The sequence below is a fragment of the Scatophagus argus genome, chromosome 24, assembly GCF_020382885.2.
Source record: "Scatophagus argus isolate fScaArg1 chromosome 24, fScaArg1.pri, whole genome shotgun sequence".
NCBI classification, from domain to species: domain Eukaryota; kingdom Metazoa; phylum Chordata; class Actinopteri; family Scatophagidae; genus Scatophagus; species Scatophagus argus.
In genome coordinates this window covers 4,626,866-4,653,731 of record NC_058516.1, presented here as the reverse complement: position 1 = coordinate 4,653,731, position 26,866 = coordinate 4,626,866, and the positions used below count along the sequence as shown (strand labels likewise).

The 26,866-nt window shown below is 43.0% G+C and overlaps 3 protein-coding genes across 9 annotated transcripts in view; 1 reads left to right on the top strand and 2 right to left on the bottom strand.

Moving 5' to 3' along the window:
* Positions 1-9,181: 9,181 nt before the first annotated feature.
* Positions 9,182-17,328, bottom strand: arl13b (ADP-ribosylation factor-like 13b). Of its 4 annotated transcripts, none has more exons than XM_046382664.1 (10): positions 16,748-17,328; positions 14,741-14,811; positions 14,213-14,462; positions 13,682-13,787; positions 13,283-13,485; positions 12,837-12,951; positions 12,594-12,741; positions 11,961-12,083; positions 11,310-11,378; positions 9,182-10,678 (listed from the first exon to the last, which is right to left on the bottom strand). In XM_046382664.1, the coding sequence occupies exons 1-10, from the start codon at positions 16,804-16,806 to the stop codon at positions 10,602-10,604; spliced, it is 1,221 nt and encodes a 406-aa protein (XP_046238620.1). In that variant the 5' UTR covers positions 16,807-17,328; the 3' UTR covers positions 9,182-10,601. The 4 variants fall into 4 exon arrangements, with proteins under 4 accessions (XP_046238620.1, XP_046238621.1, XP_046238622.1 ...); XM_046382665.1 differs by having other exon boundaries at positions 9,182-10,537; XM_046382666.1 differs by having other exon boundaries at positions 17,172-17,328.
* Positions 17,329-19,136: 1,808 nt separating this feature from the next.
* Positions 19,137-21,537, top strand: LOC124055321 (gamma-glutamylaminecyclotransferase-like). 4 transcript variants are annotated; one of them, XM_046382030.1, is made up of 3 exons: positions 19,137-19,404; positions 20,276-20,742; positions 21,136-21,537. In XM_046382030.1, exons 2-3 carry the CDS (start codon positions 20,300-20,302, stop codon positions 21,194-21,196), a joined length of 504 nt encoding a protein of 167 aa, XP_046237986.1. In that variant the 5' UTR covers positions 19,137-19,404; positions 20,276-20,299; the 3' UTR covers positions 21,197-21,537. The 4 variants fall into 4 exon arrangements, 3 of the variants coding, with proteins under 3 accessions (XP_046237986.1, XP_046237984.1, XP_046237985.1); XR_006842607.1 differs by lacking the exon at positions 19,137-19,404 and adding an exon at positions 19,411-19,579 and having other exon boundaries at positions 20,276-20,835; XM_046382028.1 differs by lacking the exon at positions 19,137-19,404 and adding an exon at positions 19,411-19,579.
* Position 21,538: 1 nt separating this feature from the next.
* LOC124055320 (FERM, ARHGEF and pleckstrin domain-containing protein 1-like) overlaps positions 21,539-26,866 on the bottom strand; it is a 44,847-nt gene continuing 39,519 nt past the window's right edge. The window contains exons 17-28 of the mRNA XM_046382026.1: positions 26,649-26,730; positions 26,425-26,486; positions 25,961-26,136; positions 25,738-25,868; positions 25,555-25,623; positions 25,367-25,456; positions 25,194-25,276; positions 24,806-24,918; positions 23,934-24,094; positions 23,007-23,114; positions 22,638-22,789; positions 21,539-22,525 (exon numbers count right to left, since the gene is read on the bottom strand). Of these exons, the coding sequence (XP_046237982.1) occupies positions 22,450-22,525; positions 22,638-22,789; positions 23,007-23,114; positions 23,934-24,094; positions 24,806-24,918; positions 25,194-25,276; positions 25,367-25,456; positions 25,555-25,623; positions 25,738-25,868; positions 25,961-26,136; positions 26,425-26,486; positions 26,649-26,730 (1,303 nt within the window). The 3' untranslated portion in view covers positions 21,539-22,449. The remainder of the gene's footprint in view (positions 22,526-22,637; positions 22,790-23,006; positions 23,115-23,933; positions 24,095-24,805; positions 24,919-25,193; positions 25,277-25,366; positions 25,457-25,554; positions 25,624-25,737; positions 25,869-25,960; positions 26,137-26,424; positions 26,487-26,648; positions 26,731-26,866) is intronic.

The following is a 26,866-nucleotide window of genomic DNA, read 5'->3' as shown; positions in this document are numbered from 1 at the left end:
TTTCATTCATTTTCTTATCCATCAGGATCGGGGGGGTGGAGCCCATCCCAGGGGCCCCACGGCGAGAGGCGGGGTACACTGGACTGGTCCCAGTCAGTCACACCTTGGGACCTCGGGATTGTGAACCCATACAAGCACGGGGGGCAAACACTCCACACAGAAGGGCCCAGACCGGGATTCGAACCTGAAACCCTCTTGCTATGAGGCGACAGTGCTAACCGATGGTGAAATTAATTAACGGGTTTATTTCCGGGTGGAGGGGGGGCGGGGTTAAAAAGTAGCAAATATGTTTACTTCATATCCATAGGAATTTTCTAAACCTCAATGAAAAAGCGCGTCACAGGTGCAGATACAATTACATTAAAATAAAAGTGTTAAAAACCGCTGGTACTGGTCAAATAAGGAGAATTAAAGGAAAATAAAGTCAGTGTACACTTAACTGCTCTGATGCTTCAGTGAGAAATTTATTTCACAGTGCTGGAGTCTACAACAGTAAAATCCCAGTCCTCATTTGTCCTTAGTCTGGACTGTGAAACATTTAACAGCAGTTGGTTGCCAGACCTGAGGAGTTGTGCTGCAGAATATGGATCAGAAGAGATCAGACATATACTTCACCAAAGAGCCAAACCATGTGGGGCTTTAAAAGTAATGAAAAGCCTCAACTAAATTAAACTGAAAAAGAATCTTAAACTGCAGTATGGAAAGAACAGAGAGCCAAAATAATACAACCAGGACTAGAGGGTTTACTTATGTAAGTCTTCAAATACTTAATTTACACCATTTCATAACTGCTCCATGTGCTCCAGCTGTCCTGTATATTCACATTCTTGCATCATCATTGTCTTTGTTGGTTTTCACATCCTCTCTCAACTTCATCCCCTCGCTCTCACTCTCCTATGGGCTCTTCAGCAAAGCACAAGCACTTAAAAACAGCAACAACAACACCACCCTCGTCACTGAGCCAATGGAGGACTGACCTCACAATGTTTTAAGTACCTGACGACTCCTTTGTGATTTCTTATGGCTTTTCTCTCTTCCGCCGCCTGCAAGAGCGTAACTGTGGCCCAACATGGCACAGATCAGTCTTTCAGCGGGAACACAGTCATCATGTGTTTGTTTGTGTGGATGTGTGTCAGAATCACACTGCAGATTGATCTCAGTTGTACGCATGCCTGCTCATTAAAGTCGAACAGAGATAAAACTAAAACGCCAACCAAAGAGAAACAGTGACAGGAGCCAAAAAAGGATTGAATATATTGTGGTTTGAATGACTATATGACTACAAATAAAAATCTTCAATGTTGTGCTGCCAATTTTTGCCAACATTTAGCTTTTCTCCACACGATGCGCACCTCGGTCGACACATCAGTGCATGAAACGCTTGCACTGTTCTTTTTAGACGTCCCAGCATCTTGACCTGCAGGCTGCATCATCTTATCTCATCAGCAGCTCTGTTGGGCGTATAAACCAATACTTTATTTCCACTCAGGGTGACTCCAGTGCATACTGATGCACTCACAGCTGCACTTTAATTAAACCTGTACGCCATCGGTGACCTGTTGGGCCTTCTTATTAAAAGCAGAGGTGCAGTGGAGAGTAAACTTGCACAATCGTCTTTTGAAGTGTGTGACATATATTTAAATGAAATGTACATTACAGTTATTATTTTTGTATTATCTGATGTGTTGAAACATATTATAACGTGGCCTCCGGTGGTCTGAAAGTGAAGGTGCAGCCCATGAACTGCAGCACAACTGGATGAAGCCCAACTGGGAACCTTTGTTACATGTTGTTCCCCGTCTCTTCCGCCACTTTTATTTCTCTCAGCATTGGTTCTCTCAGACACGCTTTATTCCACTCATAAGCATGACTCAAACTCTCTCCATGCTTCAGTTTGCTGTCAGGAGGGAGACGGAGAGGTCAACTCAAGCACAGACTGTTGCATGCACCCAGTATGAGATTTTAATCCATGAACAGACTATCCATCTACAGACATTCTCACAGTGGCACAACAGTTTCAATTGCCTCCCATTCGAAATAACATGACACAAATGACAATGATATGTTATATGATGGGAAAACATGAAAAAAATCCAGAACAGTCCTGGAGAGGGGAGAAAGATCTGCTTGCATGTAATAATCTTTAAATCTCTAAGACCCCTGATTTCTGCTCTTAATTAAATGAGACCTCTTCATCGAGGTGTAGAGAGGATTCCTGTTGACACTTTAACACAAAGGAGCACTTGTCGATCTGACACAGATGACTGCGCTCCTCCACCCAACCAGGAAAAACTCATCTTTTCCAGAAAGCGAGATTTGTAGGTTTATGGTCCAGCACTATACTGCAGTTCAAAGTTAGGCCAGCTGCTATAAACACACACACGGGTTCCCTGTTGAACCTTTCTTGCTCCTGTATTGCCTCATTGCCGGCCCTCCTGCCCCCCGGAGCCGCCCCCCCCGGTGCGCCCTCGCGCCGTCCTGTCACTCAAAGGCCGATGGCTTCATCGATGTCGAGCTCCCTCACAATCCTGTTACACCCTCAGCGTGGCTCCTCTCTATCTCCACCCCCCCCCACACACACACACACACACTTCAAGCCCCTGTTTTGCTGAGTCCGGCCCGATACGCCACCAGCACCACCTTCCTCTGCTTCTTCTTCACCTTTATCTCCTCTGTCTCTTCCCCAAATTCCACTCTCCCATTATTTGCGCTTTTTCCTTTCTTTGCTCTATCACTCTTCCTACGAGCACCTCATTATGCCTTATCTGCTTTTCTTATTCTCTCCCCCATCTCTCATTGGCTTTTCCCCCTAATCTCCCTCTTTTTTCTGCCCCCGCCACCCCCCACCCCCCACCCTTTTTTTTAACTTTGCTGACCTCAATCAAACCTGCCATTGTGTCCCTATCAGGTGTGCTCATACCAAATGTTCAGGCGATGTTGCGGGAGATGAACTGGCTAACAGCAGAGTGCATGTGGTGCATTAGTCCATTGTTTTAGATGGGTACTTACTGAGTGCAATGAGGCTATTGTATCAGAAATGATATTATAATGTGACACCGAAATAGGTCCGTGATTAGCGCAGCCGAGTGCATTTGTAGACAAGGGCACTAGATAGCGAGGGCCTCGGCTCGAGTGCTTTGCAGGGCGGTTTCTTCATTTACATTAACTGTATTCATCTTCACCAATAGGTGCAAATTGCTTTTGTGGAATCAAGCCTGAATCTCATGAGCCAGCACTTACAAGCTGTTTAGTAGTTACAATGTGGGAGTGCGAGCCATTTTCCATCAAATTCACTGCCAGGAGGAAGAAAAACTGAATATTTTTTATTTGCTTGTGTGTTAAGTTATCTATTCGCTGACTTAAAAAGAGGGATTTCGTGACTTCCAGAGGGCTGCAACAAATGACTGAATGAATTTTTATTAACATTAACATTTGACATGACATTTTCTGTCTTTAAACAGATTTTTGGGGGGTCCAAATGTTAGTATAAACCCCAAAGATATTATATTTACATAAAACACAGAAAGGCTTAAAATTCTTATCATTTTTGGAAGCTGCAACCAGACCAACATGCAATCAAGCAGTAGAGCAAGTGATAACGTCCCTGCGAGCAATATACAATGTACTGCAAACTCCACATTCACCAACTCACCACTCACACTGAACAGCAATTAGCAGCATTTGTCAGCGCTGAAGGAGGTTTGGGAATCAGCACTTTGACATATGATAATTAGAGAGGAACAGCTGTTGTAAGCTGAATCTAACAGCAATATGGTGGTGTGGGGCATTAATTGTGGAGAAAAAAAAGTTGATTGTTGACTCACTGTATCTCAGTGGGGGTGGGGGTAGGATAAGGGACCACCAGGGGAGTAACAAGGGAGCCACAAGATTATTATGAGGACGGGGCACAAAAAATTCTCATCACAATATCCACTTACTTGGAATTTCAATCTTTTCTCTTTTCCTTGAAAGAGGAGTGGATTCCATACGTGACCACATGTAACGATCAAAAACCACCACAAATCATAAACCACCAAAGCACAACAACTGAGCCAACTGGATCATGTCGTAAAATGTGTCTGAAAGCTCCAGAAAACCATACAAGTGAACCTTTGTGATTAAAAGAAGAAAAAGAAAATCCATTCGTGTTTAGACGAGTTATCGTCGATTATCATCAACAAACTTCCAGTTACATGAGGTGTTAAGACTATTTGGCTAACAATGGTGCTGTTGCTGATCACTGTCCATTCACCTCAGCACAGTAATGCTTGACCCTTATGCTTTCCTGCTGGCAGCCTCTCAGTATGCAACGGCATTAAATGTACATTCAAAACAGTCATCGTGCACATTTAGCAGCTGCTTTCCTCCAGGAGCTCAGGCACAACCTGCTGCTTCAACTTTCCCCTTTTCTACCCTGTTTAGTAGCATAATGAGCCATTTCATGGCATCCACTAAAGGAGCGTCATGCTCTTTAGTGAAAAACCAGCCTGCAGCTCCACAGTAGCTTTTTTAGCCTCTTCTGAACTACTCTACCGAACTACTTTGTTCCTTTATTCTCAACAGGTCAGAAACATCAACAAAGACGGCATTCAGCCTCGATGTTGTTTATGGTATCCAACTATTCCCAACTCTGTGTGCCATGTCTGTCCAACAGGGATTAGTGGCGCTGCATTGCCCTCTGCAGGCAGTAAGAAGTGAGTGCACAGGGTACAACTCAGGTAACACAGAGCAGCAGTGATTGTCTGTATGCTCCCCACAGGCTCAGCCTACTGCTGTGTTAACTCCCTCCAGCACATAAGCATGCTTTATCCTTTCCATCCAACTTTAGACAGAAGCACAAACCACAGACCAGAACTTTTTTTATCATTGTTTTTACTTGCTCTTCATTTAAGCCTTGATTTGAGGGCATCATAGAGATCTACTCCTGATTATCCTGATAACACACACAGAAATCTTCACATAAAGGAGAATACACAGTCTTGGACTTGTTATCCATTCAACAGCATGCTAAGGCTCCGGTGTATGACACAACATGAAAGGCGCAGGAGTTAAACAGTGATGACTTATCATCATAACGTGTCCTAACGCTACTCTTCCCTTCAGTTGAGGATCATCCATCCTCTTCACTGTCTTATTTCACGGCACAGGAAGAGAGCAGGAGCCTCCTGCAGAGACCAGCTGCCTGCAGCGAGCACTGATGCTGCATTTAAAGAGCTACGGTGTGGTGTAGGATGAATGATAAGATGGAAATATGAAACCGGTACCACAACAGCTTTGGGGACATTTCTGAGTAGATGCAGGAGAGATATTTGGATTTGGCAAAATGTTCTTGCAGGTATCCACACAGACGTTCAGTTCTGGCTTCTCAGCTGTATTAGACAAAAAAAGTGTACGTTTCTCAAAATACTATTTTTAGCATTAGCAAAAGGATCCACATAACTGAGGGTATTTAATACCCTTGGATTTGATCTCTGCAGGAAGTTGGTGTGTCCCCAGCCAACATGTGTCCTTCAGTGAGACACCAAAAGCTGCTTCACTGTATGCTCTGCCAGTATTTTCAAAATCAATTCCAAATCATAAAATAATCTACATTGAATGAGTTTGTATTCAGTATCATTTGTCTCATCAAGTCACAACAAAGCGAAACCACCACTGCTACAGCCCTACTGCGCAAGTCACTCATTTAAAATCAGTGTACGCAGAAACATTGTCAGTGTGGTTTTTGACATTATGAGATGGGTACTGATGTGTCAGTGCAGAGGAGACATTTTTACAGGTTTGGCTGATTTTAATATTTTCTGTTTCTGCTTTAGTTACCTTGGGATAACCAAGTCATCAGGGCAGACTAAATCACTAAATCATTTACTCACCTTACAAAGTCATCAAAAAGACCAAAACCAGCAGCTAAATTATACAGACTGTCTGCGATTTTTGCTGCAGTTTGGAGTTATTGACAGTTAATGTGTGCCATGCACTTGTACCAGCATGTGTACAGCATGAGTCAGTGACCAGCAAACAACATGTTCTCTTCTAGCAGCAGAGGGTTATATGTGACCAAAGCCAACATGCTGCGTGCAGATGAATGGCAGCCCTGCTGGCAGCAGCACAACTGCCCAAAAAGATTTCATCTCAGTTCACGGCCCTTTTGTAGCTTGCTGTTGCCAAGTGATTTAACACAATAGCAATTCAACCTATTCCCTGCTCATGAAAGCTTTTATGTTTGCTGCTTTAAACGCTCAGTGCCTGCTGCTGCTGTAGGTCATCCAGCAGAAAAATAAAAAAAACAAAACAAAAAAAAGCTCTGGCGCACAGGAAGTGATGCATTTTATGTTTCCAGCTGCAGCAGTTGTTTTATTTGGAATAAACAGAAGAAGAATGAAAAGAAAAAAAAATGGTGCGGGACTCATTTTGAATAACAGTCTCAGTGATTTAAAACAACAAACATCCTTACGCCTGTTCTCTGAGATATGCTCTCAGAATAAAAGTACAACAAATGACTGAACTGCAGTAATTTTACAGTATGTCCTAACATCATGAGAGATCTTCTTTCAAGACAAGTACATTACAGCACAGGAGGCCAAGCCACTTGTGAAGTACAACAGATGCGCTCAGGTTATTCAAGTGCTACATTTAGGACAGAATAGGGTTCAGAGTTCAGTTTTGTACAGGAACATTATTATGTCCCCATGTATTACATTTATGTTACATATCACATACCCATAACACAACAAAGCAACATGATTCACCTTCTTTATTCAGTATATGTATGTAATTTTACCATTGCTAGTCTGATTAATACATCCAATGTCTGCCGCCACGATTTCCTGGAATTTCTTTGTGTGTGTGTGTATTGAAGGATAGAAGAAGCTGTATGTTACAATGACTATGAAGCCTCTTGGGTTATATAAACAGAATGATATGGACAGTTGGACTGAGATGTGGAGAGGCCATAGCAAATGACTGACATCATTTTCTTACTCACCAAACCACTCAGTGAACCCTGCATACAGGCACCTACCTTTGTTTTTGCCTTCAGTATGTCATCAGTCTTTAAGCGCAGAGGCTGTGCAAAGCAAGCATGTTGCTATAAAAGTTTTTTAAAAAAAACAGCCCTGAGGCCAGGCGAATAAACTTTATGTCAAATTGACATATTTCCGACACAGCCACAGCGGAGTTTGATAGCAGAACATTTTTATAAGATCACACTCTGCACCCCCATTTGCACAACAATACATGGAGACATCCATTGTGGAAGAGGAAGAGATACCAATTTCTCTGCTGACAAAATCCTCAACAGCCTCTTTTAACAACCCTCCAAGCTCTCACAACTTGGGGCATTTTTGTAATTTAACAAACGCACAGGCCAAATAAGAGTGACACTCACTTTTCTTAGACGTGAAAACTTCCTCTCTGCAGACTTTTAGCGTCTGCTGAAAGGCATTCTGGGTTATCTTGCAAAAACAGCAACTAAAACAGATGCAGACAAGCTGGGTTTTTTATTAGTAAGGGTGGTGGTTATGGAGGAAGTGAATTACAAATCATCACAAAATCGGTCCTGGAATGGGCTGGACGTTAACAGATTGATTTCAAAGGGTGTGAGCATAATGAGGAAGGGATTGATGGTTGAAAGCATCTGCTTAAGGGCCCCCGGTGCATCCGCCGTCCTCGTCCCTGCAGGACACGGCATCGATGCACGAATTTCAGCTCTGGCGTCACGACGCTTAAATCAAAGCCTGTCTGCATTTCCACAACAGACACAACAGCAATGAAACAACACATTATTGCAATGTTCAGGCTGCGAGTGACGCGGCCCGTGGAAGCTGCTGACGGTTGTTTGACGAGGTCCAAATGAAGGATATGGAGACAGCAAACTATTTTTAGAGGAAAGCAGATTGCTGAAGGTCATTTCCAAAGTGTCACCTTGTGGAAAAGGTGCCATTTCCCTCTTAGTCCCTTAGTCTTAGTCCAAATAAAATCCTGGCAGTCTCTCAGTGAAGAAGTAACACAGTCAGCCCACTCTCATCAGCGCTTTGTAAACGTCTAATAACTTTGTCAACAAGGGATTTAATTGGCCTGCAGCCCTTTAAAGGAGTGTTGCAGTTTTCCAGTTTGTGTTAGCTGTCATTCACTTTGTTGCAGCTCATTGTAGGATGAAGCTGCAGTTTGTTTTATTGCATGACTCATTCCACATTTTGAAGTGTTTTGCCCTTGTGGCTTTGCTTTTTGTTTTGGCATGTTTTCAAGCTCCATAAAGACATCAGACATATTGCTCTTTCTTGTTCAGAGCCCTTGCTTTGATTCATTTATGTCCTTTTTTTTTCTCTCTGATGATTTTACTGGTTTGATTTGTCTGTCACCGTCGATGATGAAAACTCGAGTTGTGCAGGTTGATTGTTTCACAGACTCACACATGTTCCTGTATGACTGCGACAGCCTGACATCACACTGGAAACAGTAGCAATAACAGCAAATTGTCAACAGGGGCAGCAAATTCTGTTGTATCCAGATTATGGTAGGACTAAGAACCATAATATGTGCAGCTCATTATCTATTCTATTCTATCTATTGTCTACTCTAGAGTTGTTTCTTCAAACAAAGAGAAGCAAAAAGCTGCTCAAGTCTAAGTAACTTCATCAAAAAAAAAATAGTTCATAAGCTGATGAGCAGATTATTTGGGAGGTCGACTTGCAGTATAAGGGAGTTGGGTTCAAAACCATCAACACTATAAACATGAGTGCTTTTGGTTCAGCACAGACACAAACTTTAGGTTGACTTTGGCATCAAAACCTGAGATTGTGCTGCCAGAAAAGGCAACAAAAATCTGAAAACAAAAATTCTGTTAGTGTTGATGTCTGAGCAAAAGCACGAGACGCAGAATCAGCTCAGTGTGAGAGCATCAAGACAGCCGCTCGTCCTTTCACTCATCTTTCCAGTCGATTGAAGCACAGGCCACAGCACTGCACAGTGACAGAGTGAGCCTGCAATCATAACCTTCGTCCTCAGCAACCGCGCAGCACCCATTAATCACCAAAATATACTGAATAAACATCAGCAGGTGTGTGCTAAGCAGATGCTGGGTGATGAACCAACTCACGCTCACGATGAGCCAAAAATAAAACACAAAACACTCCAGAGCAACATACACTGCGAACAGCAAAACAAACCGAGTCAGACAAGAATATGTATTTCAAACATCTTTAATTGTGCGGTTATAAAAGTCAAACTGGGTAGAAAAAATATTCTTTTTCCCTCGTAACGACCTCATACAGAAGAGAGCGAGTGTTGTACTACTGAAGTATAACATCGTAGTTTTAAAGTGACATTTCATGTGCTTACTTCTGCTGCTCTCATGTGTTCTGACCCGATATTGTCTGTTCCAGGTGTTGGCGTAGTCAATGTTTCTTCTCCCCCATCATCATCCAACTGTAAACTCTTCAAACACACAAACTTATCTGGGGCATTGGAGTGTACCAAGTTTCTTTCTCCAGGTTTGTGCTTTTTGGAGATGCAATTTTAGCAGTTTTTTTTTTAAATTATTTTATTTTAAGCAAAGATAAAATGGGTGCAGCAGACGCAGTGAGAAAAGCTGGAGCAGCAGCAGCAGCAGAAGCAGCAGTGCTGGTTCACACCTCAGGGCCACCTGAGAGGCAGCAAGTCTGAGGCCTCAGGAGAAATATCACTTTAAAAACACATGCACAGTGTAAACAGCAGAATGTGTAAAAAAAAAAAAGTCTATAGCCCTGTAGACAAATAATGACAAATATATTTTCATATGTTTACATTTTTAGCAATAAATAAAACGATCCTTGATGATGGTGCTGGCAATCAGTCTTTTTCTTTTCATGGCCATAAAATCTTTTAGAGTATTTAAGTGAAAAGTCAGTAAATTCATGCAGTCATGATGCAGAGTGACACTTTTCTATATGCAGCACAGCATAATGTAGGAAATCACACCCATAATTCAGCTGTTTCCATCCAGCTTCCTCCACCTCCACCCAAGAGAGGGGACTCGTCCTCATTTGTGGTTCACTGAAATATGTTTCTGACTTATGTCAAATTTAAAAGACACTTCGTATCATATACACATTTGCTTATGACACAGAATCTGAGGTGCAAAAATAAATGAATGACATATGGTCTCTTTTTTTTAATGCTGGTGTGCATATAAATCCATTATTCAGACAGACAGACGCATGTAAGGATATGATGGACGTATTTACATCCTCTGTGAATTAAAAGCATTTCAGATGGACAAATAGAGTCCATACAATCTAACACTGATATTAACAATAACAACTAATGTATCAGTGTACAGTTTTGGAAAAAGTTCAGCACAAAATGTGCTTTTGTTGAGACAGAACCTGATGTTAAAACAGTTCCGGCAGGTTCGTCAGCTTGTGAAACCATACAAAAGCTTCCGAGCGGGACTTCATTTCCCATGATGCTCCTGTGTTTCGTGTCCCGTCACCCTCCCATATCTCACCAGCTCCCACGCCGTCTGCAGCGTCTCTGTGTTTGGTGGTCTACACGCTGCTCACTTGAGACACAAAGCAAGAAAGGGGGAGAGCCGTGATTGGAGGACCTCAATCAGTAAAGGAAGGTTAAAAAATGATGTCGTGCGCGTCGCCGTTAGGCCGCGGCCTGTTCGCAACAGGCGGGAGAGGCTTCTTGTAAAACTCTGTGGAGGGGGAGGGGGGAAAAAGGTTTGACTACGTTAGTAAACTACATCCATCGAGTCCTGAAATAAAAACAATGTCAATTAGAGAGAACATGAGCAAAAAGAGGCGGACATGAGTCATGGCTCAGAGGCAGATGGGACATGTGGACACAGACAAGCCTTTGAGTCGATTAAGATGTCTGTCACCATGAAGGATCCACACACATTCAAACATATGCCTGGTGAGATGCAGGAGGAGAGAAAAAGACATCGATGTGGCTCTGAGACACTAATTAAAAGTCAACACACATCTTAAGGCAGACAGAGTTCAGTGTTTCCTCTGCACCACCACACCGACACGTTTAGCACCACTGCTGTGAGACCAGCAAGCCTGAGAAAAACTAACGCAGTGCTGCTACTGACAAGAAGTACTTTTTATTTTTTACTAAGAAGCTACAAGAAAACATGCCAGTACTGGTGGGCCCAACACGTGAGGAAACCCTGACTCACTGCTAAGACAGCCAGTCCACACAAAGAGCAGGTTAGTAAGAAAGTGAGCGGCTGATTTAACAAAAAGAAGGAAAATGCATGGAATTAAACGGTGGTTAACAGCGAGGGGTGAAGAAAAACCGGACTTCACAGGCATCTTTACCAGAATGTCTCGAATCCCCGAGAGGCTCTAGTTTTGGCAGCCTAGAAACTTTTGGTGTGGCCCATCCAACTAAAGGAAAAATAAAGAAACAGAAGGTCAGAAGTGGAGCTCAGGCAACCAGAAGTAGAATCACTTTTGTCAGGAAGTACCAGGTGTCACGATCAGACTCTTTCTCCTGACAGAGGATTGGCTCTCTTCGGACATTCAAGTAGCTCTACAGGCGGCTGAATTCTTACACCACTGTGGTTCAGAAAATGGTTGCACGAGCTATTCAGTGATCTAACTTTAGAACGGCAACATAAATGGGAAGAGTCATGGGGTCCCTTTTTGTAATATCTACAGTCAGTTTGACTGTATTTGTGTTTATTTTTCCCGTCCTGTTCTTTTGTTTTTATGTATGCATACTCTTGATGGGTTGTAACAGTCCTATGTGGATGATATGTACTGCCATGAGCTTTTGCATCCGTTGCATTTCCTACAGCTCTTTCACAACAAAAGCCTCCCACTAAGTGTCAGCAGCAGGAAGTGTTGGGTCTGAATTAGCAGTCACCACAGCTGTGGCGCAACTGGAAGCCATCAGTTGTGCTACAGCTTCCACTCAAATGGCAGTCGGAATTGTGAAAGACCAAACGACACAGGACAGAGACCGACCTGGAGCAGGCGGGGGGGTGGGGCTCTCTGCTGGCCCGTCCTCCGTCCTCAGCGGGTCCACCCTGTGCTTCCTCTTCAGGTGCAGCTTCCTTGTCTTCTTTTTGTCTTGCTCACCTGTTGTGGCTGTAAGAACACAGTCACTTAACTTTGATAACTTTATAAACGTTAGTGACTCAGGAGAAGATTTTTCCATCTGTTGCCCACTGCTGTCTCTTTATCCCTCTATTTATTGTGTAACTGTCTTTATCTATCAGATATGCAATGTGCTGAGCTTGGTAAAGGAAAAGGGGACACATCAGACAGACGCTAAATTTGACTGGACACTGCTTTTATTTCCAATTTTGAGATATCTCAAAGAAATACTTTTTGTAGCATCCAAGCATTTGTTAAATCTTTTGCATTCAAAGTGAAAACAGATTTAATACTTAATTTCTAAAAGCTCTGATGTTTATCCCTCCATATGATGAAAAATTGAAGGCAAGGCTCTTGAAAAAGGCGCCCGCTGCCCTCACATCTACACAGACGATCAGTTTTCAGTAACTTCTGAATAAGTACAGCTTTAGCAAACTGTTGAACGATTTGCCTCATGGAGCAGGGACTGGTGTGAGGTGTTTTCACAGATCTGTCACTCACCTGAACTACCATTTTCTGGAGTTTGTCTTGTGTCGTCTGGCTCTTCGTCGTCCTCATACTCCTCTTCCTCTTGATCAACATTCAGGCTGTCGGCTCCGGCCTCCTGCGGCTCTCTTTGTCTCTTCCTCTCCTTTTCTTTCTCCTGGTTCTGAAAGGGACACCAAAGCCAAAAAGCTTTCCTCAGTTCTTTGGTACACACTATAACTTCAGCTCCAGCTCGAGGCCTCAAGCAATCTCACACACCTCAGAGATCACGTTGCTGATTGGCTGGAAGGGGCTGGGCATGTTTTCGTCATCGGGCTCCTCTTCCTGGATCTGCCTGCCCTCACGTTCTGCCTCTTCCCGCTCCTGCCGTTCTCTGCAGACAGAACAACACATAATATGCTGAGAAAAACTGATCTGGGGTCAGATTTAATTACAGTGTGCATTTCCACAGATTGACAGGAGTTTTCATTTCTTTGGCATTTTGACATTTCCACCAGTCTCTCGCTCTGACCATCTTCTCTCCTGTTTATCTTATCCAACATGCATTTCTTTCCTGATCTGTCTTTGATGTTTCCATATTCCACAAAACTGTTTCTGTCACAACAGATGTTAAATAGTTTTCCAGGAAGACTTGCCTGTTGCACCTTGTGGAGCTAATCTGGCTAATTTTGATTATTTTCTCACGGCCCAGGCGCTATCCTCACCTCTCCTCTCGTATCCGCCGCACTCTCTCCGCCCTCGCCTTCTTGTCTTGCTCCTCCTGAGCGCGCTGCTCAGCCGTGTCCTTCTGCACGCGCTCAGTGATTGCCTCGTAGTCTTTGGCGATGTTGTTGAGAAGCCACTTCAGGCCCTTCCTGATGGACTTGTCGACCTTTTTGCCGTAGCCAAGAACAGCAGAACATGGCTCCTAGGGAAAGAACAGACATGGAGAGACATGACCAACAGATTAAAAACTGGCCACTGGCCTACATGCCAATCTATACCCTGCTAATAAAGGAGAAAACAGGTCTCGTTCTTTGTCCATATATGGGGAAACCACAGTTAAACCAAAGGTCCTTCATGTCATTCGACTGCCCTTCCAAAACAGGTGCACAGACACTCACGATCTGACAGAGACACTTGTTCTCGTTGACGAGCTTCTCCAATGAAAGGTTCTCAATGATGTCTGCCTCAGCCAGCGCTCCCTCTTGGTCTTGTTTGTTGGCAAGCCTGAAAGCAGAGAGGTATAAGGGCATAAAAAACATGTAATCCCTCTCCTGTTACTAGACAGTACACGCAACCTCTTTGTGTGTTTTTATAGCAGCTGGAAATCATATGGAAATGTGTCTCTACACTGATTGTGGATTGTTGGTTAGAATAATCTGCACACCTGGAAAATTACATTAAACTCTCTGGGCTTCGACCTGTACCTTGTGTCCTGATTACTGATTAAGCCGACAGGAATCAACCTGCGGTGCACGTATTCATCGACAAATTGGGCCGAGGACAATTTCTCTGTCTTATCTATGCATCTTTTACACCTCTGTGGTCTCACAAGTCAATCTGTTGTTCTTTAAGCACATTTATTACATATAATTATAGGATTTTTTATAGCCTTTGTCAAGCATAATTTCCTTGGATGCGAGAGTACTCACACTAGCACAGGTTTCCCTGCGATGCGCGGGTGCTGCAGGACTTCGGCCATGGTCTCCCGTGTCTCCTGGATCCTCTGGACATCGCTGGAGTCCACCACAAAGACCACGCCATGCGACTCTGAGTAGTAGTTCTTCCAGATGCCCCGGATTCTCTTCCCACCACCCAGGTCAAAGATGGTCACCTCGAATTTGCCCTGCTTCAGGTCAACCTTGGAAAATCCCACTGTGGGAGCCACGTCCTGTGGATTGTCTGCAAAAAACATGAGCAAATTAAGTTAGCAGAGACACTGCTTTTGTTTTTTTTTAAATATGTATTAGCAGTGATAAAATATGGAAGCAGCGAAGCCTAACTATCAAGTATTTCCATGAAAAATCTAATAATAAAATACTAAAGAGAAGAGAAAACGAGGCATTTAATTCAGAAGAAAGAAGAGAACACAGTTTGCAGACTAAGCCTTTCTATTATTTACACAGACTGTGTAAAACACTAAATCTACATTATTAACATTTCCAACAAACAGTCCTAACCTCCTTGGATTCCTCGTACTGTGGCTGTCTTCCCTGCATTATCCAGGCCCACCATGACCAGAGTCACCTTCCTGTTGGTTGTGAAAGGGAAACGATGAGCACACGTGAACAAATACATCACAATCAGCCGGGTCCAGAGGAGGAACCATCTGACGTCGTCGAAGGTGCCCTGCATACCAAATGTGCAGTGCCTGAGTAACATTAGCTGGCATTAACTTTCATGACGCATTTGGGGGCACAGATAAGCCAGTGAATAATCTGAATGACCAACGCAACCAGAAATCTGCACAGCAGACTGAGTCAGCAGCAGATGTGAGGGTCAGCTGACACAGACGAGGACAAAGATACAGTGGATTTGCTCAGGGCAACATTAGCATCGATGGTTATTCTAACAATACTGTTGACTCTGCTGTGTTCTGTTCTCCTTCACTGTGTACATATTGAGCTTGTCACAAAATCAGAATTTTTTTTTATAGCTCTGGTACTTTTGATACTATCAAATGCAGGTACCTTACTGTTTTAAAGATGCAGTATTGGAAAAGTATTGATATTTTGACAGCCCTATTACAAATTTAAATGCATGTACAATGAGACTTACAAAACTGGTATTGGTATTAGTGCTTTCAGTACGCTTTCAGTGAATGTATTTGATGTAATAAGTTCACATTTTGGCTCCTGGCAATAATGATAAAGAGATAATACAAAATATAATGCAGAGGAAAGAACTGAATCCACTGTAGTAAACACATTGAAAATAAGAAAAAACTGCAAGGACACAAAAAGAGCTAAACTGTACACATAAATGCAACCCATCTCCATCTCCTGGATGCATACTTAACTTTGACACTTGCGCCGAAACGACATCAACCGCACTATCCATCTAACGGTCCTCTGGAGCCAACTGGCCTTCATCAGAGCAGCCGCTTGATGTAAACCTCCAAAAAGGTGATGCGCCGCCTGCACTGTGTAGGCTAACCCATAACCCTTTGTCCTCGCTGCTACAAACCCCTCACAGCAACAGACCGAAAGGAAGAAGCGCGCTGAACAGAGCTGTCTGTAGGATTAGGTGAGGATTTCTGACTAAGTCCAAAGGATCAGGTGCCTCACAGGTACCACGTGGGTTAAGCACTTACAATTACATTTTGCTGGTGCTGCTGCTTCACATTCATAGTGTTTTATATGCTCTGTATCCAATCGCAAAGGAACACTTGACTAAAACACGCTGAGTGTAATGACGGCAGACTTAAGGCATGTTCACTAAGGGCACAAAACAGGTAGGAAGCATCATTTCCCACTCATTTCCTGAAATTATGTACTAATATTGTTATTTTAATAATCAATTTATCTATAAAATATGGATTTACTGATTAACAAAGGAAACAGTTATAACTCCCACCAAAACCCAAGGAGGTGTCTTCAAGTGACAGAAAAAACCCCAATACAATTACAATTAAAACACAAAAAAAGCAACAAATCCACGGAGCAGAGGAGCAAATAGAAGCAAATGAATACTTGCATTTGCTAGCATTTTTGCTTGAAAAATGACTTAATTGGAAACTAATTTGAAAACCAAAATCGTTTACCTTTCTCCCAACTTACTTATTGATTAATCAAATAACAGTTTCAGATTTTATTTGTAATAAGCTCCGTTTTCTACCATGCAGCAGGTCCGGATTATAATTAAACACAGGCAGCATTTCATATAAAAGGATCTTAGTCATTAAAAGACAAAATTACTGCGGTCAAAGCCCACTTAAATCTATCTGAACTGTCAGTGGTTACAGCACTTCAATACGTTGTGCAAACAAGCAGAATATAGTAAACTGGTTTGACCCAGTGGAAGAGAGAGAGACTGAAAGCATCAAATAAGGCGTGCAGTAGTGTCTACAAACTGGAGTTACATCTGATAACGGCCCCTTCTTCCAAACTATGTAAACAACCTGATTGCAGCTGAATGATTGGAGCAGTGGGTGAAAGAGCCTGACATCTTAGCATCGTCCAACTTACCTTGCAGGCTCTCGCCAGCGTTTCAGCCAGTTGCAACAATTCGCCATCAGGCTAAACATTGCAGTCCGAGTGGAGACAACTGCAATCAAGTGGTCATCTAGCCAGGAACGTCACCCCACTACCCAAGCCTGTCTAAAGAGCTGATCAACTCTTAGTCCAAATTAGCTACATTGCGAGCTAACTCATGATAGCATCAACGTTAAAAGGCCGTGAAATGGTCAGCGTAACCACCACCGATGAATCTAGTGTCATGTACAGTCAATGAACGTTATTTAAGGTTTCCAGAGATGCAAAATCCGTGTCCCGTTACCCGAGGTTAACTAATGCTAGTGTAGCTAGCGATAACGGTAACGTGTGAGCTCGTTTAGTCCCAATCTCAGCACATCAGTCAGTGCGTAACCATACCCATAAAAAAGGTGCTCACCTTTAAGCTAAAACAAGTTTCATATATGTAGCGAATGCGGCTACAGTAAATATTTTACTCACGAAACATTAGCGACTTAGCGTAAGCTATTTTTTAGCCGTCTTCTTTGTTTACGCCGTCTTTTCTGCTGCTAGGCTGCAGACGTGCTTGCGTCATCTCCCGTACTCAACAAATCAGCGCCATGGCCTGATGGAAGAGATGCTGTGAGAGCTTGTTCACAGAGCGCCCCCTGTAGACAATTAAAGAGACTACAGTCTCTAAAAAGGTGCTAAAGTCATTATTGACTATTTTCAATTTTGTGGAAAAGACGCACCTCATTGTACTACTAATAATTTGTACAACAGGTTCCTGTAGACCTTTATGAATGACATTTATCCTGTTATCAACAACATATTAACCATTTTATTCATGAGTTTATATGAACTGATGTTGCATCCCTGTTCAGTTGTGTTGAGTAACTCCAACTTCAGTGTTATGTGCTTCTTATTGCTGATTCTTATTGTCCCCAAAGAACAATTTTCTTGCAGCCAAAAAAACTAAATTTAAAAATGTAAACATACTTTTTTTTTTCTTTTTACAAAAAACACACATAAAAACACAAATATGCACCATACAAGCCCATATAAATCAAAGTACCTCATTGTAGCTGCATCAGAAAGGAAAGCTGAAGGGTATGGAGGTGCTTATTATATTTTACACCTCCACCTCCTCCTAAAAAATATGTGATATTGTAGATCTACAAATGTTAAAAATGTACTAAGTAAATCATTATAAAAATCTTAAAAGGTGCTGGGAAAAGTCCACTTCAGATAACCATCTAACCACAATTCTCCTCGAAAAAGGATCCCAAAAATGAAATTTAATTTCACATAACTTCTCTTCACTGGTCTTGATGTATTACTTCCTGTACTGGTAGTTGTGGTGCAGTCGACCACTGAAGCCGTTTTTCAAAAACAAATCTTTCCTCATTGCATCACTGTCCGTATATTCTCATTCTCTCCACCACAAAGTATATTACACATTTGTAGCCTACAGTCTGCAGGCTTCCATTAGACTGAATATCAAGTGTCTTTTAAGGCAAAGATGGATTTAACTTTAACCCCTGAGCAGATTTATTGTTTGTGCTCGTAATGGCACAGTAATAAACTTTATTTGTTTATTGGGATCCACTGTGATAACCTAAATTGGCTTTATGGACAATAATGAGGACGTTGTCTCTTTGGCTCCAATTTGCCCAAGTATTAAAGAGGTGCTGAACCCTTAAATGAAGTTTAAAGCTTGCAGTGTAATTCATCTTAATGCCTTCCTCCGTCATGACAATATTATTTATATGGTCCTCTTATATTTCTATTATGTTAAGTGGTTTTCAATGGAGCCAGGGGTGCAAATCTCCCTTTTTGTTTCAACGACTGATTATTAGGCCTAAATATCGGTTTGTTGTCTTCCTTTTAGTTTACAGCCCTCTCTAGTTGACTAATTAGCAGTGGAAGTGTCTCTCCTCGGCTAATCAAATTACGTATTGAGGATCTGGCAGTATACAGGTGATTACTTTATTTCTTTACTGAATAATTAACATCATTTGTGTGTTTTCTACCTGGTGAATGCTTGGATTTATATATATAGTTTATTTTGCTTACTACTGAGTCTCATTGTCCCACTCAGTATCTTAATTAATTTGTTTTGCTGTTGCTTATCAATAATAGGGAAAATAAATAATGTATATAAATATAGATATAGCAATAACACAGCACATTTCATGAGCAAAATACAGATGGAAATTTAACAAGTCACTGAAATATTAACACACAGTCGAAAATAAAATAACCTCACTGTTTATTTAACAGCAAAATATCACTCATATCACTTCCGCAATCGTCATTAAGTAGATAATCTTGACCAATTGTGCAGATAATTAGTATTGGATAAAAGGATAGTATAGATATTAGTATAGTATAGAATACAAATACACCTCAAAATTGCACCGGAGTAGCATTTCAGTCTATATACTCTTTATAGATTTCTCCTTTCGTTGTCACTCTGGCGCCATCTTCTGCTTTCCGACGTCTGAGTTTCTGAGAGTGTACTGCGCATGTGCGGTTCCGTCTTCTAAGTGACAACGCAGCCACGGTGAACCGGTTCTTCCATTTCTCTGTTATTTTTTTCCAGTTTTGATTAGAGTCCTCCAATCAAGGGCTCTACACTTAATTGAACCATCCTCTCAGGCACCTTCCAGGTAAGACTGTGCCCTCTTGTCTTTTCCTGTCCGGACCTTTTATATTTTGCGTTATTTGTTGCGTTGTGAGTTCAGCTCGTGTAGGCTCTTCAAGTTGTTTTCAGGATAGTTGATGTCCGGTTTCATACGTCAGGCGAGCAGGGATGAGGAAGGCAGCGAGTCAATCCAAGTGCAGGTCGGTTGCAGGGTTATTGTTCTGATGATTATAAATAGCAGCTGTGTTTTGCACGGTGATTTTGTATATTTTGTGGTACTTTTACTTGAGAAGACGATTTCTTTTTTAATGCTGCTTTATATTGAAATATTGCACTGCAAATTCGGATTATTAATACATATATTATCAACAAATTATAATGTATATATAATATAATATAACAGGCATTAATGCATCCATTAGGATCCAATAATATTCTGCATTCTGCATAGTACGTTTACTTTGAGTATATTTTGATTCTATACTTTTACTAATACTCTTGTTAATACTTTTTGTAAGATTTTGAATGCAGAACATCCTGCATTCCACATGACACTGTAGGGCTGCTATTTTTACTTTGGCACTCCTTCCACTCCTTTGCTGTGTCATTTTATTGCGTACCCTGCGGCTGAATGAACTGTGGCAGCGTTAATAATCATAAGACAGCAGTGTTTCTCAGAGATTATCATCGATGGTAAGTTAATTATTGAGCTGATGTAGTTTTAGTCCGAAGAGCATCAGCCAGGGCAGTTTTTAAGGGTGCACAGACATTTTTCAGCAGTGGGATTCTGATTATGCTCACTTTTATTTTGCAGGGCTGTAACTTCTGTTGCAGAAATTGTATTTGACTCTGTTTAAACGATGAACCCAACACTTCCACCTTGTGTTGTCCTACAGGTTCGCCTGCAATCCTGCATCCACATGACTCATGTCTTTGTCTATGGCACCCTGAAGAGGGGCCAGCCCAACAACTATCGTATGTTTGACAGGACCAATGGTAAGGCGGAGCTCCTCGCCTCAGCCTCCACCATCCAGAAATACCCGCTAGTGATTGCCAGCAAGTACAATGTCCCCTTCCTCCTCAACGTGCCCGGGCAGGGTCACCGAGTCATGGGGGAGATCTACAAAGTGGACGACCGGATGCTGAAATTCCTGGACGCCTTTGAAGGGGTCCCCACCATGTACCAGCGAACTGTGGTCAAGCTGGAAGTGAAGGAGTGGGTGGGGGAGGCGGAGGGAGAGGAGAAGCCGGCAGCAGGAAGCTTCACAGAGGCGTTTGTGTACAGTACGACAACGTATGAGCCAGATTGGCTCTCTCTGCCCAACTATGAGAGCTATGACTCAGATGGAGATCACGGGCTCAAGTATGTGACCAGAGAATCACGAGATTGATGTAGCTTGCTGGAGGACGAAGAGCTGATCCTTCTGCCTTTGTACATGTAGTGTCAGCAGTGCAGGTGGAGGACTTCGATCAGTGAAAAGCACACTCGAATACATTCCTGTGTCTCGTTTTTACATGTCATGGCTTAGACGCCTGTGGGAGTGTCATGCTTTTCATTTGGTTCTAGTAGCTTGTATCCTGGTCTCAGTCTTACAGCGTGTACTGTATCTTTAAGTTTACCTCATTCTTTGCATTGTAGCTGACACAGCACGTAGAACCTATGCAATCAGCTTCTACAGACAGACAAGACTGGTGTGTCAACTCTTGCAGTCTATTTGTGACCAGCTCTCACATTCTCATGTGTTCTTCTTGTCAGACCCCAATGGAGCGAAGCCCCCGTGTCTTTGAATGAGGCAGCAGACATCACTGAAAACTGAAATGTCCTGAGCAGTGGTCTTTGTGTAACCGTGAGCCAGTGTGAAACGAATTACAGGCGTGGTCATGTTTCCTTGCAGAAATAAGACTACACGCCTTAACCACAACTGTGTACTTACAGTGAGAAGAAAAACACTTCTTGGAACTGTAATTTAAGCTCTCAAGATGAGATGGCGTTCTTGGCATTTGGCCTGCCGGTGCTTAAGAAAGTGGTGACTGGTTCTGCAGGAGCACGCTCAAACAAAACTTCAAAGCCATTTCAATATTCTTCCTGAATTCTTTTTTGTCATCGTCCTCCTCTAAGCTGTGTGATTGTTTTGTCCCCATAAAAACAAAAACATCAGTTTCTGAGTTGTCTCTTTTTTTTTTCCATATGAACACAATCGTTTCTCATCTTTATTTAGGAATACTAAAATCCAGAAAACTGGAGGAATACAGAAGAGAAGGCATTTGACAAATGAACCAGTGAAATCTCTTGTCGGCATTGGAAGCAGTTTGGAAGCCTTTTGTCCTTTCACACGAAAACAAAACGTACAGGAGAACATGAAAAACAGAGCATTTCACAGTGTATCAAAGTACTGTACAAAAGGTTACCGTACAAAAAGGGAAAAGATGGATGTTTTCTAACTGTGGCCAAACTGGCATCACATTTAATTCATCTAATTAGACAGATTAACAGACAAAATCGCCAGAGAGTGTGTTCACAAGCACAGTAGTGAACATTTTGTCCCAAATCCTGGTTTAGGTCTTATTCAAGCATTTTATATACATTTTTTATCATCACAAATGTGTCAGGGTGGACAAATATTTACCAAGGAAACACGTAAAATCTTAACGTTGCACAGAGTCATGTTTCAGTGTCTCAAATACTTCTGGTAAGCCCCATGTGTTGAGCATATGAGTGACACTCAAAATTTAACAGGCACCTAAAAGCTCGTGACTTTGTGCAGCCAGTTTGGTGGAGGAAAAAAGGAAATAATGAATTGTGGACAAACAGACAGTTTGCACTCTGATCAGACACTAGCGGTGCAGAAAGTGTGTAATAAGAAGGTGGAGGTGATGTGGGAGCACCTCTGGGCGATGTGTGTGTGTTTGTGTGTGTGTGTGAATCAACTCTTCAGAGGTATTAATTAGTGTGGATTTGAGCGCCTGCTGTGCGATTCATTAGCAAGTCTTTTCTGGCGTGTGTGAAGCCCAAAATTCAGGTCTTCACTCGGGCGAGAGTCTCTTTGTGCAGCAGAGGGAGGAAGACTCATCAGTAAAGGTCTTTCCTGGTGCTTGGCAGCAAGCGGCTGGCGGAGCAGGTGGCACTGCGGATCACCTCCATCCACCTGGAGCCGAATAAAAATAAAATCAATAACGGTGATCACCTTAGTCCTCTGTCATTGGTAAAATACCAGAAGTACAAACACATTTCAGCACGCATCGACCAAAGTACTGCACCTCTCAAAGGTGTACTCGCTCTCCGATCTGAAGTAGTACACGTGGGACTTGAAGTGGAGTTTGAACACGTAGTCTTTGTGGATGTTCTCCGACTCAGAGGGGACGGTGACAGAGTAGCCCAGCAGGGGGAGGCTGGCCAGAGGATAGTCATCCTGTGAGCAAGCAGACGGGCCAAAAGGACAGGAGATCCTCAACAATCACCTTTAGACTTCTTTATTTAACAGCAATCATAAAAACAACGTACCTAACATGTTACTATTTGCCTCCACCCTCATGTCAGTGGCTGACATTAAAGCAAACAGAAGCCCCCTCCTCCCATTTCACATGTTCAGACCAAGACCACTGTGTCACTTTGACCGTATGTCTGACCTGGTGTGACTTGTAGAAGAAGAGGCTGAAGTTGGTGAAGACCACCCACAGTTTCTGCCAGCCGTTACTGTTCTTAAACTTCCTCAGCAGGTTACCTGAGAGCTGGTTCTGCAAACACCAAAGACAAGCCAGGCTAAATACACAGAAATAAAACCACTGGCTCCATTTTAGCGTTAATGAAAGAAATGAGGGAGGAAAGACGGGAAAGAAACATCTGTTAGTTGTAATTGCACTCATGCAAGACAAGAACATAAAACATTACAATTAAACAAAATCCCAGACCTGAACTGATTGTACATTCTTAGATCCATAATTTTAGAAAACTCTTTTTCATTTAACATGTTTGGCATGCAGTTGGTACAGTGTCCAAAGAGTCAGGAATATGAAATGTCCAGTAGTCCTCTCCTTTTATCAGATGCGGTTCATATGAATGTTCAGGATTATTTCCCAACAAGAATCAATACATGTTTTTTGTATTTATTTGCTTTTGCAGTACCCCCTTACTCCAGCAGGAGGAGTAAAGGACAGGCTGTGTTTTCTGTACTAGAAAAACACAGAGAGAGACAAACGGGCCCCTGAAGTGTCCTGAGGGGCCTCGTCAAATCCCATTCTAGTAATGTTGGCGTGGACAGACAGAGGGGGACAAACAGACACACGGAAGGTGGAGGTAGTAAAGAGACAGGGTGGAGGAGGTAAAGATGCAGGTTGGAGAGCAAGAGAGAAAAGGACAACAACATAAACATGAGAAAAGTAAGACAAAGGACACTGACTCAACAGTCCTTTCCCTGCGCCGGAAGAGGACAAAGACAGACAAGAAGACACTGGACAAAAGCAGGCTTGGACTCCACAGCTACAAGAGGCTCGTGAGGACAAAAATGTGACGTGTGGAGAAAAGCAGCCGAAGAGACAGAAATGCAAGTCTGGTACCTCCACAGCAACACTAAAGTCCACCATGGACACGCTGGTGTTGCGATGCCAGCAGACGTGCACGGTGGTGTTACCACGGTGACCCTGGCGCTCCAGGGACGAGCGCGAGCCGCACAGCTCCTCCTCCGACTCCAGCTCAGCTCCACCGTCCTCCAGCAGCTCTGAGGAACCATGAGCAGGTCAAACATGCCAGTTAGCAGACAGAAGTGAGCTCTCACTGGGTTTAATAAAGACACAGACTTTGATACAGAACGAAGCTCTGAGCCAGAACGGCGATCAAAGCAATTTCAGTACAGTCTGCACAGAAGAAAGGAGAAAAATTAGCCCTTTGTTACCCGTAAGCCAATACTCTTCAACTGCTTTGAGTTATAAATGTACACAGCGGGTGATTTAGCTGAGGGACAATGGAGACGTCAAGCCAAAGGTCACCAGGCGGAGACATCACTGAACATCCTGACAAGCATTTAAGATAAAGAATGAGGAGAAAGAAGAAGAAGAAGAGGGAGTGGGGGGGCGACAGATGGGACCTGCGTGTATCAGGTGACCTTAGAAATATGATGAAAGACCACCTGCAACAATTCATGCGCTGAAAGTGAGAAAGAAAGGGAGGCGGGGAAGGAAATGCTGTGAAAAGTTAAGTGGACTACAGGTAAAGATGATCCATTTCCCTTAAAGAAAAGGGTGAAAAGGAAACGAAACAGATCCCAGCTGAAGTGTCATATTAACCTCAGCTGGGAGATCTGGACTAGAAAAGCTATCCTGTGGGGGCTCTTTTTGTGATCCCACGGGGTCTCACACAGTCCCGCCATACTCTGATGATCAAGCGGACAGGAAGAAGTCAGCAGGTGAGGCTGGCGGTCGTTTTGACTCACTGTTGTCGGAGAGGCTGTTGGACAGCAGGTCAGCATCCAGGCTGCTGCTCTGCTCCGCCAGGTCGATGGCCATCCGGATGTCCTCCACCCATAGCTCCATCTCTGAGGCACAGCTGGACGAAGACAAAGAAGAGGACAGAGAGAAGAACGAGTGAGAGACTGACATCAGTGAGTCAGTAACAGATCAAACAAACAATTTGAGTGTCGCACAAATCCTTTTCACGAGGCTGACGTGCATTAACCTGATCTGTTTCCATTCTTTGTTCTTCTTCTCCTTCATTAAACGTTTTTGGTATCACACCTCCTGTTTGGAGTATTTACTAAACTCTTGTAAAGAAAACCGTCTCATTCTACAGTCACAAAACCTGCTGACTGGGGGTTTGTGTACCTGGCTGCCACCACCACAGACTGCCGCTGGCCAAACAAGGTGAATGAATGAGCGACTCCCCACTCCTCCTCACTTTCTCTGATCTGCAGACACACACATCAAACTTAAATACACACTACGCTACACAACAAGACGCTACATCTTTCTGAGAAATGGACGGCTCGGTCACGTACCGTCATGCCGTAGAGGGGCAGCTGGCCGTGAACTTTGAACTGATAGGATGGGGTCATTCCTCGACTGGTGTACACCAGCAAATCGCTGAACTGGAGAGGACAAAGAGCAGGAGGGAGGAAGCAGAGGTTAGATTCTTCTGCTATCGTCACAATTAGCTCCGCTTTGAAAAGCACCTGAAATGTCATACCAGGAAGAACATCCGCTGCTGAAGGCCCTTCCCCGAGAGCTTGCTGAGGCAACCAAGTCTGATAAATTCCTAAACACAAAAGAAAGAAAGCCAAGATACATGAACCAGCGCTTAGGAGGAGGCCCACTTCTACTAATAACATCTGTGTCTTCTGTCCTCTTCAATTAAAGCCAAGAGTCTGACCCTCCCAGGGACGGCGAGGATGTCGATGCCGGTCAGATCTTTCTTAAGCTCCAGAAGCTTCTGGAAGTTCTCCATCTTCATCATGGTGCCTTGGAGCTGCAGCACCATCTCAGAGATGTCCGCCAGGGCCGCTGGAAGGAAGATGAAAAGATGAAACCCCCCCCACAAAAACAACACAAATTTAACTTCACACGTTACAAAAACTCAAAAAGCCAAGGCGTACCTCTGCAGTCCCTGAAGTCGTCGTGGGTGGGCGGGTAGTGCTTGCACAGCCTCTCCAGGATGAGTTTGTAGTGCAGCAGGCGGTGGAGAGGCCTGAGGAGGAAGATGTTGAAGGGTAGGTAGCAAACTCTCTGCTGCTCAAAGTCTCTGCACAGAGACTCCACCTTCCGGCTGGACCTGAGGAAAAGTGATGCAAAGTGTTGCTTTCAAAACAAATATGTGGTGCAATGGCTACATAATGTTTTCCTCAACATAACTTTTACATTTCCTTCTGTCATTTGATTGCTGCTGTTTTGTACACGTTCCCTTCACTAAAATAAAGAGAAATGACTTAATAAAATGAAACAAAATAAAGCGTGTGACTATAAATCGTGCTGTATTTCTTTTGAGGTTCGATTTGGTTGTTAAATTCCACCTCTGAAACACATCTGCTCATGCTAATAACATTCCAGTGTGTTCACTGACCTGCAGGCCCTCTCCAGCTCAACCAGGCACTCTGAATGTTTCTGCATTTGAATGGTCAACTGCTGCAGATGCAAAGAAAGAAACAGAAATTGAAACTAAAGATAATAGACAGAGGGAGCAGCGGTGATGAACATCAAAACTTGTAAAGCTACCTGTAATCCACATGTTACAGTCGACAAAGCATTGCAGGGCAAAAGACAAGAATAACAGGGAGATATAATTACCCTCAGGCCCTGAATGTTCTTCAGGAGGACGTCACCGATTCGCTGATAGTCTCCTTTAATGTGTGCATTAGAACGACCCTCCCTGAAAAAGAAAAGAAGGAGAGAAAAGAAAGAAAGAAAAAGAGAAAAAAAATATTGAATCCCACTTGCAGTAATAGTAATTCACCACTAGATGTCAGAAGAGAGCTAAATTTCTACCACACGACTGGAAACTCTTC

What these genes read in the sequence shown, in the direction of transcription:
- arl13b (XM_046382664.1), bottom strand. Translation starts at nt 16,806, where the DNA reads ATGTTTAGCCTGATGGCGAATTGTTGCAACTGGCTGAAACGCTGGCGA. An exon ending in ACAAGTGTCTCTGTCAGATC is followed by an intron (nt 13,486 to 13,681) that starts GTGAGTGTCTGT and finishes TTCTTTCCCTAG; the next exon opens with GAGCCATGTTCTGCTGTTCT. An exon ending in CACCCCCCCGCCTGCTCCAG is followed by an intron (nt 11,379 to 11,960) that starts GTCGGTCTCTGT and finishes TTTTTCCTTTAG; the next exon opens with TTGGATGGGCCACACCAAAA.
- LOC124055321 (XM_046382028.1), top strand. Translation starts at nt 19,517, where the DNA reads ATGTCCGGTTTCATACGTCAGGCGAGCAGGGATGAGGAAGGCAGCGAG. An exon ending in GCGAGTCAATCCAAGTGCAG is followed by an intron (nt 19,580 to 20,275) that starts GTCGGTTGCAGG and finishes GTTGTCCTACAG; the next exon opens with GTTCGCCTGCAATCCTGCAT. An exon ending in GATGGAGATCACGGGCTCAA is followed by an intron (nt 20,743 to 21,135) that starts GTATGTGACCAG and finishes TCTTCTTGTCAG; the next exon opens with ACCCCAATGGAGCGAAGCCC.